Source organism: Nematolebias whitei, chromosome 21 (genome assembly GCF_014905685.2).
Source record: "Nematolebias whitei isolate Nwh7 chromosome 21, NemWhi1, whole genome shotgun sequence".
In the NCBI taxonomy this organism is placed as follows: Eukaryota; Metazoa; Chordata; class Actinopteri; order Cyprinodontiformes; family Rivulidae; genus Nematolebias; species Nematolebias whitei.
Window position 1 is genome coordinate 21194210 of NC_056518.1, and position 17587 is coordinate 21211796.

At 39.7% G+C, this 17587-nt stretch overlaps 1 protein-coding gene and 1 long non-coding RNA gene across 2 annotated transcripts in view; both read right to left on the bottom strand.

Moving 5' to 3' along the window:
• LOC119427487 overlaps positions 1-2999 on the bottom strand; it is a 7288-nt gene extending 4289 nt beyond the window's left edge. Inside the window, exon 1 of the long non-coding RNA XR_005187658.1 lies at positions 2897-2999. This is a non-coding gene — a long non-coding RNA (uncharacterized LOC119427487). The remainder of the gene's footprint in view (positions 1-2896) is intronic.
• Positions 3000-4051: 1052 nt separating this feature from the next.
• Positions 4052-17587, bottom strand: part of ralgapa2 (Ral GTPase activating protein catalytic subunit alpha 2) — an 84859-nt gene continuing 71323 nt past the window's right edge. Inside the window, exon 39 of the mRNA XM_037695383.1 lies at positions 4052-4195. Coding sequence (XP_037551311.1) covers positions 4052-4195 — 144 coding nt within the window. The remainder of the gene's footprint in view (positions 4196-17587) is intronic.

A 17587-nucleotide genomic window follows, 5' to 3' on the forward strand; every position in this document is an offset into this window, starting at 1 on the left:
ATATATATATATATATATATATATATAAATAAATACTAAAATAAATTACTACTTGTACTACTACTGCGCGGTTTTTCACTTGTCGCGGGGCTTCAGGGTACGGATCCCCCGCAATAAACGAGGGACTACTGTAATCAAATATTTGATACCGGATCAGTTTGGTTTGGTAAACACATTCAGAAATATTGAAGTTGCTGATGTGCGCTGCTACATAATAATTTATTTAAAAAAATTTACTTCAACACTCAGTGGTTGTAATGTTTTGGCTGACCTGTGTAATTTCCCCGATGAAACAAGTCATGACAACCAATGGTTTAAAAAAAACAAACAACAAAAAAACTTCTAAATATATTTTTACAAAGTATAAAACTCAAGAGTTGAACATATTTAAATTGTAGTTAAGAAATACTGTAAATTACTTCACCATATTGTTTAAAAATGCAGTAAACAAGACCAAAATACACAAGACACCCCCCTTCATCACACACAAAAACTACTGCTACAAGTGAAAAATGCTCAACCATTTAAAGTTTTCAAAACAAACTTGACAAACTATCAGTGATTCCAGCACATCAAACATAAATACATGTTGGTTTTTCTTCAACAGTAAAACATATTCACATGAATATTTCAACAAGGAATTTTGGAAACCTTTATTTAACATTTTATAGATCTTACCTATAATTTACTTTCATAAAAAGAGGCCAATGACTAAGTTAGAATGGCCTTTTTTGTAGAGCGTGAACAGTGAAATTACTAAATTATTGTGAATCGGTTATCATGCATGGATTCTTGAACAAAACAAATTTCTTGCCAGAACAAATTAAGCAGCAATCAGGACGTGATGGCTACACTGTATGCACAGTTATTAGCCTATGTGTATTTATTAGGCTTAGCTTTCTTGAGTACCGGTAGTTAAAATACTTTTACTTCCTTAACTTTACAAGTTCACCTTGAGTAAGAGTAAAAGATTACACATGATGACAGGAAATTTATAAGCACTTTTTTTTTGTTGTTAGCTGTTCAGATTCCTCTCTCTAAAATGCTGTTCAAAAACATCTTGTGTTACTTTGCTGTTGAAGAAGTAAAATACAGCTGATTTGTGAGGTGGTTTGTTGTTTTGTAGAATTATGTAGATCTGTTTAAACCCTAACAATCCACTGGAAAACTCAAGTTTGCGTTCATAAATAGGTTAATTTATTGACTACGTCCCGCCTCACTCCCAATTAATCTGTTCACAAAGCTTTAAAAGGTTAAGAAAAACTGCCTTTGTGTATTTTTTAGAAAAATACTCACACTTCAGCTTATTCTTAGTGAGTAATCTTTGATAGTGGTCAAATTTTCTCAGTTTGCTTTTTACCTCAACTATGTATCTGAGCATTTGAGACACTTATGTAATTTGCTGTTCTCTGGTTGCACTGGATGATAAATAACTCCTGCTAATTTTGCTTTTATATAGAAAAAAAAAATACTAGATTTTTGTTTGTTTCCTGTTTTGAACCATTTGCAGCTATCACAACAACATTAGGTTACACCTCACTAAGGAAACCTCTGCGTTTTTCTAAATTTTGCTCGTTTTACAGGATTGCGTCTATTTCACATGTATTATTTGATCAATTTAACCTGAAATTATGATGAATATCACAAAAAAAAAAAGATTTATTGGTTTGGATTTAGAAACCACACACAGCAAAAATACTATACACATTTTTGCATGCACTTAAATTAATGTCTTGCATTAGTCACAGCATAGGTTCAAAGATGTGAATCATTATTTTTACTTCTAAGACATTTCTAATTTCAAACCAGATTATACATTAATTTTTCTTGTTTACTTTCCGCTTCAAATAAATGAAAATAACTTTGTATTTTGCCTTATATATTTATATAAAGACCACGGTGACCTGAAAGAGGAACAAGCGGGTAAAGATAATGGATGGGTATTTATATACATTTCTTTCGTCGTCGTTGTTTATCAGTTGCTGGAAAATATTTTACACTTCTGCAGGAGAGGCTGAGCAAAGGTATGGAAATGACTGACAACTTGTCTTCCTGAATATCACACCTGCTAGTACTGAAAGTCCCACACAAAACCACAAAATAATACAACAGTTAATTTTCACTTGTCCACACAGAGTAAATATGCTGCATACACTCTAAAGCACCTTTAAAAGATATAAGCCCTGACATATTTGAAAATGACATGACATCTGTGGGGTAGTATTGTGAAGCGCTTTCCTTGTCAAAACAGAATGTGTGTCGGGATCCAATAGAGTAGAAAAGTGCAATCTCGTATTGATTTTGGTGCTGTTGCAGATCGATCAGAGCTGCTACAAGTAGGAAGAACAAGATAAGACACGTTTTCCATTCTATTCATCATGGACTGATAAGAGGGCTGTGCTGACATCCGCGAGCTGCTGCTGTTTGTCGGTCAGATCTTTAAAGTGTTAGAGTGAGCTCATGAGGAAACGCACACACAGATACACAAATACAAACAGGCACTCCGCAACTGCCATTTAAGAGGCTGCTGATATTCATGGGAAGGTAATTGCATGGAAAGATGCAGTTAAAAAAAAAAAAGAGGGAGAAAGATGAACAAAGTGGCGCGAGCGGGGCTTGAGGAAGTGGAGAACAGTGTTTGAAGTCAGTCGGACCGCATGAAGAGCCAGGGCCTGTTGTTTGATATTCATCAGAGTGTAGGCGTTGAAGAGGGGGGGGGGGGGGAATTAAGGTGGAAGAGGTGAACAGGTGTGCAGTCAAGAAAGAGAGATGGATGTAGCTAAAGAGGTTAAAAAAAATGATAAAAGAGGAAGACGAGAGGTAAAAACTAGGGTCGGGATGAAGCAATGAGAAGACAGTGAAGGAGGACAGAAGTGTGGTGGGCTTTATTTCTCACCTGTCCCACTTGCTGGATAGGCAGGGGAGGGGGAGAAGACCTGCGATGCAAAGTCTTCAAAGGTCATAACTTCTTTATGGTTCTGGACAATGGCCTCCAAGTAGAGTGCTCGCTCCTCATAGCTGGTTGCGTCTCGTTAAAGGACAAAATATAATTTGTAGGAAGACGCAAAAACAAGGCAACAGGTGAAACATTGCATGCAATCATTAAATTATTCTAAAACTTTTGCACTTGGTCCTAAATACAACAATTCACATGAAACATAGGCAACCACATAAATATTACCTAGAATTAAATATTGCAGTGCTATACAAAAACGTAATACAGCTAGAACGGGAGGTGGATTTACTGGAAAGCAGCTCCACTATCAGTCAAAAGCAAAGATGGGACAATCAGCCATGCCACACAGCCTAATATCAGAAGCCAGTCTCCAAAATAATCATAAAAACAGGAATACATCACTACTCTCCTCTCCCGACTCTCATCCCCGTTTTCTCTAATAGAACCCCTGCTGCAGGCTGCATGTCTAGGACCACCCTCCCCGATGTGCTGCCTGCCACTTCTCCGTGCCATCAGGGGGAAAATTGGAGCCATTTGAAATTCAGAGTGACAAGCAGTGACTGAAGCCTGGACAGCCAGCATGCAGGATGGATGGCTGGATCTGCAATGAGGGAAACTTCAATAAATAAGTAGATAAATAAGCCTACAAAATGGCTGCTGGGTGCGAGCAGAAAACATTCTGATACCCATTACCATGGCATTATCAAGGACATTTCCTGCTAAGTCTGTTGTGGAATGGAAGCAAGCGCTGGGGAAAATATGATGTAGGAAACCACTGGAGTAAAAACAAGACTATTTGATGATATAATGACAGTAAAGAAAGTGAGATTTTACAAAGTGTAAGTGTACCCATACCTGAGAATAAGCCTGATTTTCTCTGTAAAAGTGTTTGACAAATGCATGAACCCTTACTCTCAAACACACAGAGCTCTAGTTACTGAACACTGATCACGTCCTCCCCCTCATCTCATTACGATTGCCAGGGTGGAGTGAAACTACACTGTTGCTGACGCCAAGGATGTACCAGGCTAAGCTGAGATAGGCTGGACTGGGCCGAGGGGCGCTAGTCTGGGTTAGATAGATAGGACAAGACAGTCACTGGGCAAAGTGCCGGCTGTGGGCACATGCCGCCACAGCAGGGGCCAAGACAGCCATGACCAATGGCTTTGAGGGGAACCATGGCGAAGTAGGGATGACGGGCACCTGTGCCGAGACACACCAGAGGGTCCAACAGCCAAGCTGTTGAGGGTAACGAACAAAAATGGACATAAGGTAGAATAAGTTAGAGGATGAAGTAAATGAGAATGCTCCTAAAAGAACTAGATTAACAAAGAAAACAAAACACTGGTCATTTATTTGTGTATTATACTGCAAAATAAAAGTCTTGGACAAATCCTAAAAGTTATTCCCCACTGAATCCAGAAAAATAAAAATACATATTTCACAATTCAAGCAGGGAAGAACAAATGAAAAGGCAAAAATATAAGAATAAGTGAGTTGTAAGACCAGCAAAGTAATACAATGTAACTAATTGACTACTCTTCACAGGAGAGCTGCAGAGCAGCATGACTTTAAGCACGTAAAAGCAATTCCTAATGTGCTCTATATCTGTCTTCCAAACATGCAACGTCACTGTTTTCTGTCACTTGCTGGAAACTGTGTTGAACAAAGAGAGGACATCCCAGGCTCTGCTGCCATGGAAACACAGGTCACAGCTCTGTGTGGTGGGTCACGTCCAGGTTTTAGTGGATGATGGATAGAAAGGACGTTTGCAAAAAATAACTAAATGTGCCCAGAAAGGTGATAAGTGAAAGAAAAAAATTACAAAAGAAGGAAAAACTCGATGAAACAATTTGGAGGGAAGCTGATAAATGAAAAACAAGGAAAGATGGGGACAGAGAGAGTCTCGGCACAGCGTGGGTCAACAGAGCCATATGGCTGTCCATTATCAGAGATGCAGATGACTGTGGGCCTGTTATTGAGATTCCTAAAGCAAATATTGACTCCAGCTGGAGCAGACGCTCCCTGACTCTGACACACGCCTCTTCTCCGCTACTTCCTTCCGCTGCCCTCCATCTAAGTTAGACAAATGGATTACAGTGGGTGAGGGAAAAAAATCATTAAAAAATAAAAAAAGAGATACTGTGGGATTATCCAGAAATGAACAAAAATATGATGAGAAATGGTGGGAAAAGACTGGGATAAGTAAGGGAGACTAATATAAGGTATTATAGGGATGTGTGAGAGTCAGGTATAATCAGCTTAAGTGAATGTTCGATGGTTTGTACAAATATAAAAAATTGCTGCAAAGAAATCTGACCTGATGCTCAGCGAGTACCAATATTGCATTCTCTCTCCCACTCTCATTTTTTCCTTGTTCCTAATTACTAATCCATGGGCACAGCTTGTTCCTCTGCAAATGCACAGATGCTGCCATCTCCTCACACTAACCTAATCAAGGAACACATCTAGAACAGTGACGCAAAGACCATGTCCATGTTATGGACACCAAGCCGTTTTGATGTTGACCTAGTTTTGTAGAGAAAAAAAAAAGATAAATAAAAATAAGATACATACAGTATATAGCAGGTGAGGGACAATCACAACATTCCAAAACGTATGTTCCACTAAAATGTTACAAAAGTCTTCCCAATAAACTGTATCATAGGTAACTCAACTTCATCATGTTCCATAAAACAAACAAAAGGAGAAAACTTATACTGGCCTACATTTCTGCAGATGGACTGCAGCTCAAGTCACCTGTGACATAACTGTCATTTACAGCTGAACTGGACCGACAAAAAAAGACAAGAGGTTTGCTACACTTTGGAAATTTCCATGGAACCCAAACGTTCCAATCGGATGCATTCCTATTAGTGAGAATACTGGGAAACCAATGTAATGTCTTCAGAGCGTAGCAGCCACATGAGAGTGAGAAGAAAAATAAAAAGTAAAACGTGTTTGGTTAGGACACTGATACCAGGAGATATTGAGGTGTTATGGAGTGATGACACTGGGAGAAGGTGACAGCAATAAAAGAAAAGCACAAATGGAATTTATTGTCTATAACATTTACACATTTTGTATGATGAGTCTGAGCAGAATTGATCCTTTGTCATGCTGTTTCTTGTTGCCCTTGTAACGACGACAGTGACTTATGGCTGGCTCGAGTGCAGAAGCATGACCCCCCAAAATTACCACTGACAAATACCTGTATAGACATATGTGCATGTGCATCTGGGTCAGCATACGTGTACATGAATATGCATCTGTGGGTGTGTGCACATGCTATGTATACATATGCATGTGTGCTGTCCAGATGGCAGGGAGGTAGCTCTGGGGGAATGGTGGGGGTCAAGCATCTTTGTGGATCAAAGCCAATGTCAGGGCAGCTGCAGTGGCCCATGTTCAAGGTGAATGAAGGCCTCAGATGGCTGTTCATTAGAAAGCCGCTCCATTCCTGGTGGACTCCATCAGCCAATCCCTACAAACACTCAGGATCTTCCTACACCCCTTTCTCTTCCCATCCACAGGGACTTGGTCTGAAAGTAATAACCCATTGGGATCCATTTTCTACTGTAAGCAACCAAACACTTGGAGACACATTTGAATGCTCATACACAAGCAATAGTGTGTAACAGAGACACACAAACACTTATACCCTCTATGTACACAAGCAGTTTAAAAAAAAAAAGCCCAATTTGACCTCTGAACTAGTGCCTCTCTGGAGAGAAGCATCCTGACAATCAGACCAGGCTGACTCTTTGTGTTCCTCAGTCTCCCTGCTGACAAAAGTCCTCACACCACCATTGGCCTCTGACACACACTCAACACATTTGAAACAAATTGAGCCTTTAAACACACAGCCAGCAGGGACGATTATGCATCACAGCTTCAAAAAGTAGTCCTTGACTAAAAGTTGCTCTGAAGGTGAGCATTTTTACATCAAATGAATAATAAACTCTGACCAAATAAAATTTCAACAGATTTCATCCAAACCAAGTTCTTTGCCATTAGATAACCAGAACTTAATGATCAGTGATGTTTGCTTATGTTAGTTCTGCAATTCTGTCAGAGAGGAAAAAGAACCAGAAAGACTTCAAACTGAGAGCACTAAAAGCTTCTGTTTCTACAACTGCTGGAGGAAATATCTCTTTTTGCTTCTGCAGTTCACACACTGATGATTACCGGTAATGTAGTTTGTAGAAAAGCAATTAATGCAAAAAGAACTCTCAGTTAATATATTGTACTGCCACAGTTCTAGATGGGATGAGAGTAGTGGCAATAAAAAATAAAAACACAAAAGTAATTAATTGTATAACATTTACACATTTTGTATAGGGATGCATGATACTATCGGCATGGTATCGGCCGATATTAGCGTTAAAGTTCAATATCGGACATTCCATCAAAATAACTCACAGATATAAAAGGCTTCCGTTTTTGTATGACAACCCAGTGTCGAGGATGCTTGCAGCGGCAGCACAACGTGATGACTTCATGTGCGCCTACCTGATCTCACGGCGGAGAAGAAAATTCAAAATGTCGGCGGTGTCAAAGTTTTTTTCATTGGTGAGGACGTCGGATTCCGAAGATTTTTGGATTACGTTGAGCCTCGCTACATCGTCCCCAGTCGGAGATATTTTTCTGACATAACCTTACCCGAGTTACAAGCCGTCATTTCCAATGTCATTGAGAAGCTAATAGCCGATAGCACTTGGGTGAGTTTTACCACAGACATTTGGATGTCGTGTTAGCATGATTAGTTTTATGGCACAATGGATAGACAAAAACTTTAAACTTAAAAAGGCTGTCCTTCATGCACAGGAGTGCAGAGGATCCCACGCTGCAGTTAGGAACCCGGACCAAGCCTCCACAAGTGAGACAACAACGCAGGCGACTAATGCTAATAAATAACATTCAACACTTTTCATTTAATATAATAATTATTATTTAATTTAATAATATTGGTATCGGTTATCGGCCAAATAAGTTTTAACATATCGGCATATCAGTCAAAAATCCAATATCATGCATCCCTAATTTTGTATGACCAGTTTGTGTCAACTTGTCACACATGACAGCAACGGTCATTTAAATCAGTCAGTCTATCAATCCATCCAAGCTGAGGGGGACAACAGCTTGAACAGATTCCCAAACCTTCATCTTCATCTGAAAGAACTCTGAGGTGTTTTAAAGTCAGCCCAAAGACAATTGCTCCAAGTCTTAGGTCTGCCCTAAAGCATCCCTCTGATACATCTAACATAATTTAGATGATGGGGGCAGGAAACAGGACAGCTTACCCCCCCTTTTTGTCAAAGATGCCTTAATCATGCTCAGTTTTTAATAGTGTACCCCCTAAAGCTAAACTGTTTTTGCTTAATTAGAAAATTTTCATAATAAAGAGAGGACAAGGAGATGAAGGAATGAACAGGGCCAAAAGCAATAAAGGTTTCAGATCATTCCTAAAACCAAGATATTGCTTCAGGCAACAAATCTCTAATAGCACATCCACCTTCTTTAAATGAATATTACTTTGCAAGTTATTAATTTTAGATACATTGCCCCCGAAGAAGTCGTAATCTTACAAACACAACAAAACACATGCACACACTTAAATCAAGCTCACATAGCATAACTACTCTTCTATTTTTAGGATTTCATCAAAAAACGCTTCCAAAAATATTCCGCAGCAATAAAACTGACTCATGCATGGGGACAAAGCCACTCCAATGGCCCTCTGGACTCCATAGCAGCAGCCAAGGTTAATGCTGTTTGTCAAAGCGCTGCTAGGAAAAAGGGGCTCTTGTAGTTAAGAGGACAGTTGAGAGACGAGGTGGAGGGTGCCGCTAGGTGCTTGACCCCCCTTCTCTCTCAGTTCTACATTCTGCCCATTAACCTGGGCCAATCAGCTTGACCTTGGTTAGGAGAGGAGCTCAGGAGTAGCTCACAGTACTATTGACTCCAAGCAGTCACATAATTGGTCTATTAAGAGGCAGAGATTTGGGGCGTGGGCTGCTTGGTTATATAGAGAGTTCAACGGAAACTTGGATTAAAAAAAAAAGCAGAACAGTGTTTTTTTTTGTTCTTGAAGGACATTGGAAGTTGGAACCCATCTTTCTATATCAACTGAACACTCTGAATAATACATTTTATGAATACATACAGAACTGAAATCTTCAGTTTAAGCAAAAAAAAAAAAGTCAAGATTTTAACAAATTACCCACCTTGCAACAAGTTGATACAGCCTATTCTTAGCTGTTATTACACTGTGGGCCAAAGTAATAAATGCAAATGAGAGTAGATATAAATCAGAAGACAAATGCAGTGCTATATCTTAAGGTTTTGGTATGAAGAAATGGATTAGATATGTATAAGATGTTACCTATTGCTAAAACAAGATAAGTGGGGAAAAATGGTGAAAGATATAAGAAAGGGGGGATGTATTAAATCATACTGGAAGAACATTAGTTGAGCCATAAGAACAAGGGATACCACTGAAGAGAAAGAAGGTGGAGACACAAAAAGGGAGGGGCGAAGACAAGAAAAGAGGAAGGAAAGAAAAAAGAGATAAAGCCAAGCAGGTGTTGATTGGAGAGCGGCCGAGCAGTGAGTGCCAGCGGTACCTGTTGTCACAGCGAGTGCTGAGGTGTGAAGCTCGTCTCAGCAGAGGCCCTCAGAGGTGTGAGGTGATTACGGGCAAGAAGACAGAGAAATTTAGATGGAGAGACACAGGGAGAAAGACAGACACGGGCAGAGAGTGAATGTGGCAATAAAGCTGGCTGCAGGAATAATGGCAGAGTGGGAAGGAACAACAGATTGAGATGGATAAAGTGCGAGCATGTATGACAGAAACCAGCAAGTAGGGTGATTGTATGGTGTGTATGTGTGTGTGGCTCACTTCCATTATATATAGCAGCTACTCAAACCTTGGTGTCTCATTAAACAGCTTTTTTTTTTGGTGTAGACAGCTGTAGCAGTAGTACGGAAAATGTTTGAACGTGTCAGAAATGCATTAAGATGAATGGAGGTGTTTGTGTGTCCATTTTCTGGGTGAACACAGACTTAGAAATAGCTGCTTTCTGAAAGTTTTAACAAGTAGTCTAATTAGTGGGTCCAAAACACTGGCGCTCTGGAGCCCCAAAGGAGTCAGGTCAAACAGTAATCCCAGGTTAATGACACCTCCTGAGGGGTAAGTTTCCCACAGCAATAGCTTTCTAAGCTCCAACCTCCGCACCTCTCCACTGTCCATCTGGCATTCAGACAGCAGGATGCGGAGTTATGGCTGTGACATCACTCCTAACCTGTTACATCATCAATGCCCATGAGTGATTTCACACAGTTTTGCCACAGCTACAGACAAAATCTGATGTCTGTGGGCTGGCATGACCAGGTTATTTATGAGCTGAACAGAAAAAGTAGTCACCCATTTTCTTAAATATCTGGCAGCCTGTTGCTCTCAGGGACACTAAAAATTGATTTTTACTCAACAACAAATCATAAAAGCAGCACCTACACAGAGGTCAGTGTTATTACCTGATTGTTGAGGGTTCAAAGATTATAAATGGTAAAGCAACGAGTCAGTGTCATCCACCATAGACGAGTTAACCAAAAGATTCATGGTGACATCATAAGTTCAACGCAACATGGCTACTATCAAAGGAGACTGGTCTTATACATCCAGACGAGCCAAGTCTGTAACCAATCTCCTTTTCAAAGGACTCTGGTGTTCCATTGATGAGTCCTAATACAGCAGCCTTAGATGTGAAACACAAAGGATAGACATGATTAATCAAACACAGACCCATTATGGCTAGACAGTCACACCGGCCTTCACTGTCTGTTAACAGAAAGTCATAATAAGATGAGCTACAAAAGGCTGATAGAGATGAAGATTAACAGATACAGTCCTGTGAGTGGCTGGGTGAGAGTTCTCTCTGAAGGTCTCTTTTGTCAGTGACAATCACCAGAGTGACATGAACGTCTGAGCCTTCTGGAAACATTATTAGGTCAGGACAAAGGTGGGCAAGATATGAGCTATCTGAGGCGAATGTGTTGGGTTTTTTCTTTAGTTCCTGACATTTGACTTGTTTAGAGTTGAGTCGTGAACAACAGCATCTATCTGATCACAATTTGAACTTTTAATAAAAAGTCACAAATGAAAGACAGAAGGGCATGCTGAACCTAGACAGTGATATAAATCCATCTGAATACTCGTGAGACATTTAGCCTCTTCTTTCTTGGATCTTTTATTTATTTTCAGAAAAAAATATATAATTTAATAGCAATTATTATCAAGCTACAAACCCCCATTCAGTTTCTGGCCTTCTGCACTCATTGCAAAACACTGTGGCAAATACGGTTTATTTTTGAAGTTCTGCAATCGGTTTGACACGTATAGAAAAAAGAGGTCAGGCACCTAAATTACAAAAGAAGAGTGCTAAGTATGGGTCATGCCAAATGACTCTGATTTTAACCCTACTACAACATTACTCAGACAAGCACTAATGAAATATTAAAACAAAATGAGCAGAAGCTTTTGAAATTTTAATGACGCTTGTGGCATGTGCAACAGAATAACAGTGATGCATTAATGCCAAGCATCTCTACTTCCTAGCCAAGACATGTTCGACATAAAATCTTTTGCCCCATCACTGCTCCATGCATGAAAGGTCCATCGTGCCAATTAGGCTGCTTGGCCTTGCGCAAAATGACAGGCATTTAAAGGGAATGATAATGATTTGTGCTTTGTTACATATGATCACATCTCTTATAAATGTAAAGAACAAATAGGGTTATTTAAGATAAAGTATATGATGCAAATAATTCTCAGGAATAGTCAAGTGATTTCTTAGAGATAAAACTTTACAATTTGAAAGTTTATGGAAGAGTCTGTATCCAGAGCTAGAACACAAGCAGGAATGGGACTTTTCAGTGTTTGTATTTGAATGAGGACGCATATATATATATATATATATATATATATATATATATATATATATATACAATGTATATGTATATATATATATATACATACATATACACAAGCACGCACACAAAAGGAAACTCACACACTTGGGCAAAGAAGAAAATAGACTTCGGTGTTGGCAACAGCTTTTCCCTAATCCTCGCCCTTGGGCTATATTGTGCAGTCAAGCAGGCTATTACATGGCAACAATTAGGGGGGCTGGAGCCCAACACCTGGTCGTCTCCTATTCTGGCCCTTCAGTGGCAGCTGACTGTACAGTCTCACAGCCAGGTGGCCCTCCTTCAATGACATTAGCTAGTCACTCCAGGGTTAATCAGGAGCCTGCCATCATCCAGTGGGCAAGCATGGAAGCCCCATTCAGATAGGAGGCTTTCATAGTGAAAATGGGACTATGGAGACAATGTTGTTATAAAACTTGTTCTACTGAAGATCTCTGACAGAAAACTCACATAATCAAAATGGACTGGGGGAGGGGTTAGGGCCCTTCGTTTCAGAGCCCAAGTGTGGTGGACTGCTTGATTGGGTAAAGCGTAGCTTACAGCACGTTAACTGTGTATCCTGCAGCTTATAAAAGACCTTTTCATGGGAGGACAAAAACAGATGGAGGAGCGGGAAGTACTATACATACAGGCAGACGGGCAATGATGTGGGGGGAGGGAAACTAGATTTTGTCAGTCGGCTGATACAAAAACAAGTGGGTGTAGCTGGAGTAGCCCCGACTATATATGCCTTCAAGAAAAACGCCATTCCAAAGCCCTCTGGCTTGGAGATCTGAGGATAAATAACAATCATTAGAATAACAAAAGCTATAGATTTGTACACAAATCAACTAGAATATCATCAATAGTAATTAGAAGCTATACATAACTAATGAAGATGTGCATGCTACATAAAACAAAGGCAGTGAACACTGTTTATCTAAATCTGAAGCATTAGATAAGCAATTAAGTAGAGCTTGCATTATTTAACAAAATCCAAAATGTGTAGGCAAAATAGGGGAAAACTTATACCAGCTATTGGTAGGACAAATCCTATATCTGACCCACAAAAGTCTACATCTTTAACAAATACAATTCTCATAACTAGCAGATGTACCGGGTAGTTGGTGCCACTTCAACAAAAAATGCTTTCTCTTTTGACATCAAACTCGGTATTACTGCAACCCATTGCAGTGAAGAGACATCGGAAGATTCATCGTTTCTCTTTCAGCTGCAGCCACCACTTGACCATAAAAGACAGACTATCAGTATTAACACATCAAAGGCTGCTTTCTGTAAGAAGGGGCAGACAATGCACAGTGATGCACACTTAATGTTTTGTTTTTGTTATTGCTTTGTTCGGTTTGCTTGTCAGTCAATGCAGAAAATTCCATTTAGTGCAAAAATGCAAATGCTGGAAGGGACAAGGACATCCTCTGAAAGAAAAACAATAGCCACAGGCCAACAGAGAAGCAGACAGTGCCTTTGAAGTATGTAAAGAGGCATTAATGTGGAACTTATAAATAATCAACTAATTCCTTCTTAATACAGCCAATTAGGTCTGCAAATTTAAAAGCAATTCAGTTTCATGACAAAAAGGACAATCAGAGTCTGTGAAAGAGGAAAAAAACAACTAAAGAATAAACAGCCATTTAGAAATAAAGATGTAACAACGTGATAAAGAGTTCTCAAAAACCCATGGCTACATTAGAGACCAATAGATTCCAACAGTACGATGACTGACATTTCACTGACATTTCCCAGTAGCATTCAATGTGAGGCTGCCTCAAGACAGCATCAGAAATATCTATGGATATGCTTGAATATGACACAGGCAGTAAGAGATGTGGGTTCTTTCAGGGGATGGCCTCAGCTCTGGGGCCACTGATGAGGAGACTGGATCCTGGGAGATTGAATAGTAATCATTGGAGCACAGATAATGGATGATTGAAGGCTCTTTCTACTCCGCTGCTGGATTTCAATATCAGAGAGGCCCTAGAATTGGGATTCTTATCAGGGGTGGTGTGTCAAACAAAGGAGAGCTGAGCGTGAAATATGGGGTCCAACTCAGGCACACGACCATGGCGATTAGCACAAGGATAAAAAGGGCTGCACAAACAAAAGAGGGCAGTTTTAGCTGGACAACGAGCTGTTCACTGCCTTGTAGCAAGAGACACGGAAGGAAAAGGGGACATGAAAACAAGAGAGATGATTTGCTGGTAACAAGAGGACAGAAGAAGAGTTTAACAGAAATGGCTTTGGGATGAATAGTGACACATTCAACTGTTTGCGTTCCAAATTCACTGCTTCCAAACAATAACGGACCAGTAGGGTTAAAAAGCAACATACCACACCTCAAAGCCATCCGCACACATCCAAATAAACGCATATTATTTTCACAAGTACATAAACATCCATGGTGGCACGAGGCTTCAGATCTTTGCCAAGTTTATCACACACACAAAAAAAAATAATTCCCATTTATCCCCAGATTCCAAGCACCGCCGCTTGCCAGGAACGCTCATTAACCCTCCCTTCAAGATCCCTGAGACAAAAGAAGGCAAAACAAAACATAACTAATCAATGAGAACGCTCCGAGTTGGGAGGGTGTGTAGTGGGGGATAACACGATAACCTGAGAGGGCTAACAGCTTTTGCTTTAGTGCTCCACTCGCTGGCTGTGGGGTGGAAAAAGAAAGTTCATTAATTAAACAGGGCTAGGAGTAACAGATGGAATGACTAGCTGGATGTTAATCGCTTAAAGAGGACAGACAGGTTTTTACACTTGAGCTGAAAACAGCAACAACACACTAATCACGCTGGACCATGCTACATCTAGTGGGGGCACTGGCATTTGGTATCTTGGCTAATATTTATACTCATAAATAAGAATACAATTGTATTTCTGAAGTGCAGTATTTGGGGAAAAAAAATTAATTGTATCGGTTTAGTGGGATTATCCAACCAAGTCACAACTATTTACATTTATACTTGTAGGCTATCAAAAAACAAACAAACAAACAAACAAAAAAAACTGATCATTCATAGGTGTATACAATCAATTTACATGCAAAATACATGCAATGAAAAATAAAGCTTTTTTTTTTTTTGCCTACTAAAGCAAAATATCTTAATCTCCAGATCCTAATGCTTTGAAATAGGCAAAATATAATGGTGCAATGTTTCTGTACCGTTTTTTTACATGCTAATCCAAAAAAAAACAACACTTGGTGGAAAGTTGAAAACAAGTGAGTTGAGTTTTTTCTGTACATACAAATCATTGTTGAATATTGGTATGCATTAATACAAGCTAAATAGCTCCATAAAGTTTATATAACCTAATTTCAAATGTTCAAATAAATTTAGTTTTAATTAAGGTTATTATTTATTAAGGTTTAATAAATAATTAAATGTAGAAAAAATATTTTGAGTTAAGAACATGTGAATATTACTAACAAAGCGTAACTTTTCATGGTTTTACACCCAAAGAAAAACCCAAACCCAAATTACACCCTCCCACACACACACACACACACACACACACACACACACACACACACCATCATACCGATAGCTATTATGAGATGTTTGTGACGTTATTTTGCATTTGGTTTCTGCCAAAAGTGCTGCTGTAAATAATGGACAAACACCTAAAGTACTTTGTTTCAGAACTCTTGTGCTTCTTATGCATTGTAAAGCCCAGTCCAGCCTGGAATGGCCACAGTCGGCCCAGCCCCAGTCCTCCCCAGATCTGGTTTTGTTTGATTTCAGCAGCGTGCCACCTCGATGTGGGCAGGATCATCATAGCAAGACCACACAAATCTCAGCACAGCAATAACTTCACCTCGTCGTTTTTCCAGGGCATTGGTGCTATTTTTTGTATTTCCATTTTTCTAAACATAAATATGTGCTCTAACACACAACCATTCAATTAAAAAAAACAACCATTAATAAAGTATTTCTGAATTGAATCCAGAAGCAAGTAGTTTAAGGAAACGGCAGTAAAGAGCAGTCGCTGGAAGTATGACCCCGGGCCAGCGAACCAATCAAGGGCCAGCAGTCTGCTGACGTCAAATCTGCACTGCAGCACCAGCCCGGCCTGAATGGAATCCCTGGTCTCTGGGTTCCAAAAATCGAGCTGGAACTGGGCCAGACTGCCCAATGCAAACACTCAAAACCCAGGGCGGAAACCGGATTGGGCCAGTCCAAGCCTTATAATGCATAAGGTCCATTGTTGTTAGTCCAGGGCTAGAGATTGGGCTTGCTATGACAGGCTCTAGATCTGATGGTCCTTTATTCACATCTGAACTCCATTGCTCCTCATGCTCACTGTATCCCTCTGCTAGCAAAGCCAAAACTGAACCCCTTTCATCACTCAAAACTTCTTTCCAACTCTTTAGGCATAGTCAACAAGCATTTTATCTACCCCATTTTATTTTTATTTTTTTTTACTGTTTTTGCATATCAGCTGGCCCCATTGCAAGAGGTTAATGATGACTGCAGCAGTATTTTTCTTATACTTTTACTTGTTAAATAACATTTGGCTTAGGTGATCACCTCATTAAGTAGAATGGGGTGAGTTTGTGTTGGAATTCAACTGAAGCTGGAATGGAATTGCTGCCATATGTACAAGCCAATTTTACAAATAAATAGCAGTGGTCTCTTAATTTGTTTCAAAGCTGTAAATTTTAACATTTAATGTGCAAGCTGAAACCTAAAGAACATGAAATGTTTACTATTTTATCCTTTTTCCCCAATTACTCTCATCACTGCATGGCCTGACCTCAGGGTGAACTTGCCTGGATATTTCCTCCTAAGAAAACTGACAACAGTAGTCCATGTTCTTCACTTGTACATAGTCTTTCTTACTGTGGAACAGTGGGCTCCAAAAACAAACCAACAAACTGAATTAAAAAAAAAATCTGTTTTTTTTTTTAGTTGGGTGTTAAGTGCATTTGATTAGCAGTACCTGGCTGCTACTTATCCACGTTATCCCTCTTCATGCAATAGGATTGGACTGTTTTTCAGCAAATGCTTCAACATTCTGGTTTAATTTTTATAAAATAAATAATGGCATGGTGTAATTTGTCATATCTTGCTCATCAGATGTATTTATTCATTCAACCTTTATTTAAACAGGTTAGTCCCATTGAGCCACGAGGACTCATTTACAAGAGAGACCTGAACTAATTTAACTAATTTAAACTGTGATTAAGACAATAACTTTTATTTTCTTATTTTATGTAAAATATTAGAATTTTTAAAAAGTATTCATTTATCATCTCACAACAACCAAAACTGAAAAACACCAACAGACACAACAGTTTGACACCAGCAGTGCATGTATGCTTCCCCAGGCGGGGCTCTGGGACCCTGCTGTTGGCCGTCTGGTTCCACGCAGGCTCTACCTGTGTTTAAAGGGGGCGGGCCCCATGAAGCTCAGACCCCAGAGTGCAGGCTGGGCTGGGCCTCCAGGGCTTTTCAGGGTGTGGGTGCCATGCAGTGGATGCCTTTTGTTAGAGGCTGGGTGGCAAGAGGAGGAGGAACTAATGTAGAGAGGTGGAGGGGGCCAAAAAAAAAAGAGTAGTGCTATGAGTCATTTTGCATTAGCAGCAGGAGAGGGAGACAGGGAGAGGGGGGAGTAGGAGGGGAGAGAATACTTTTG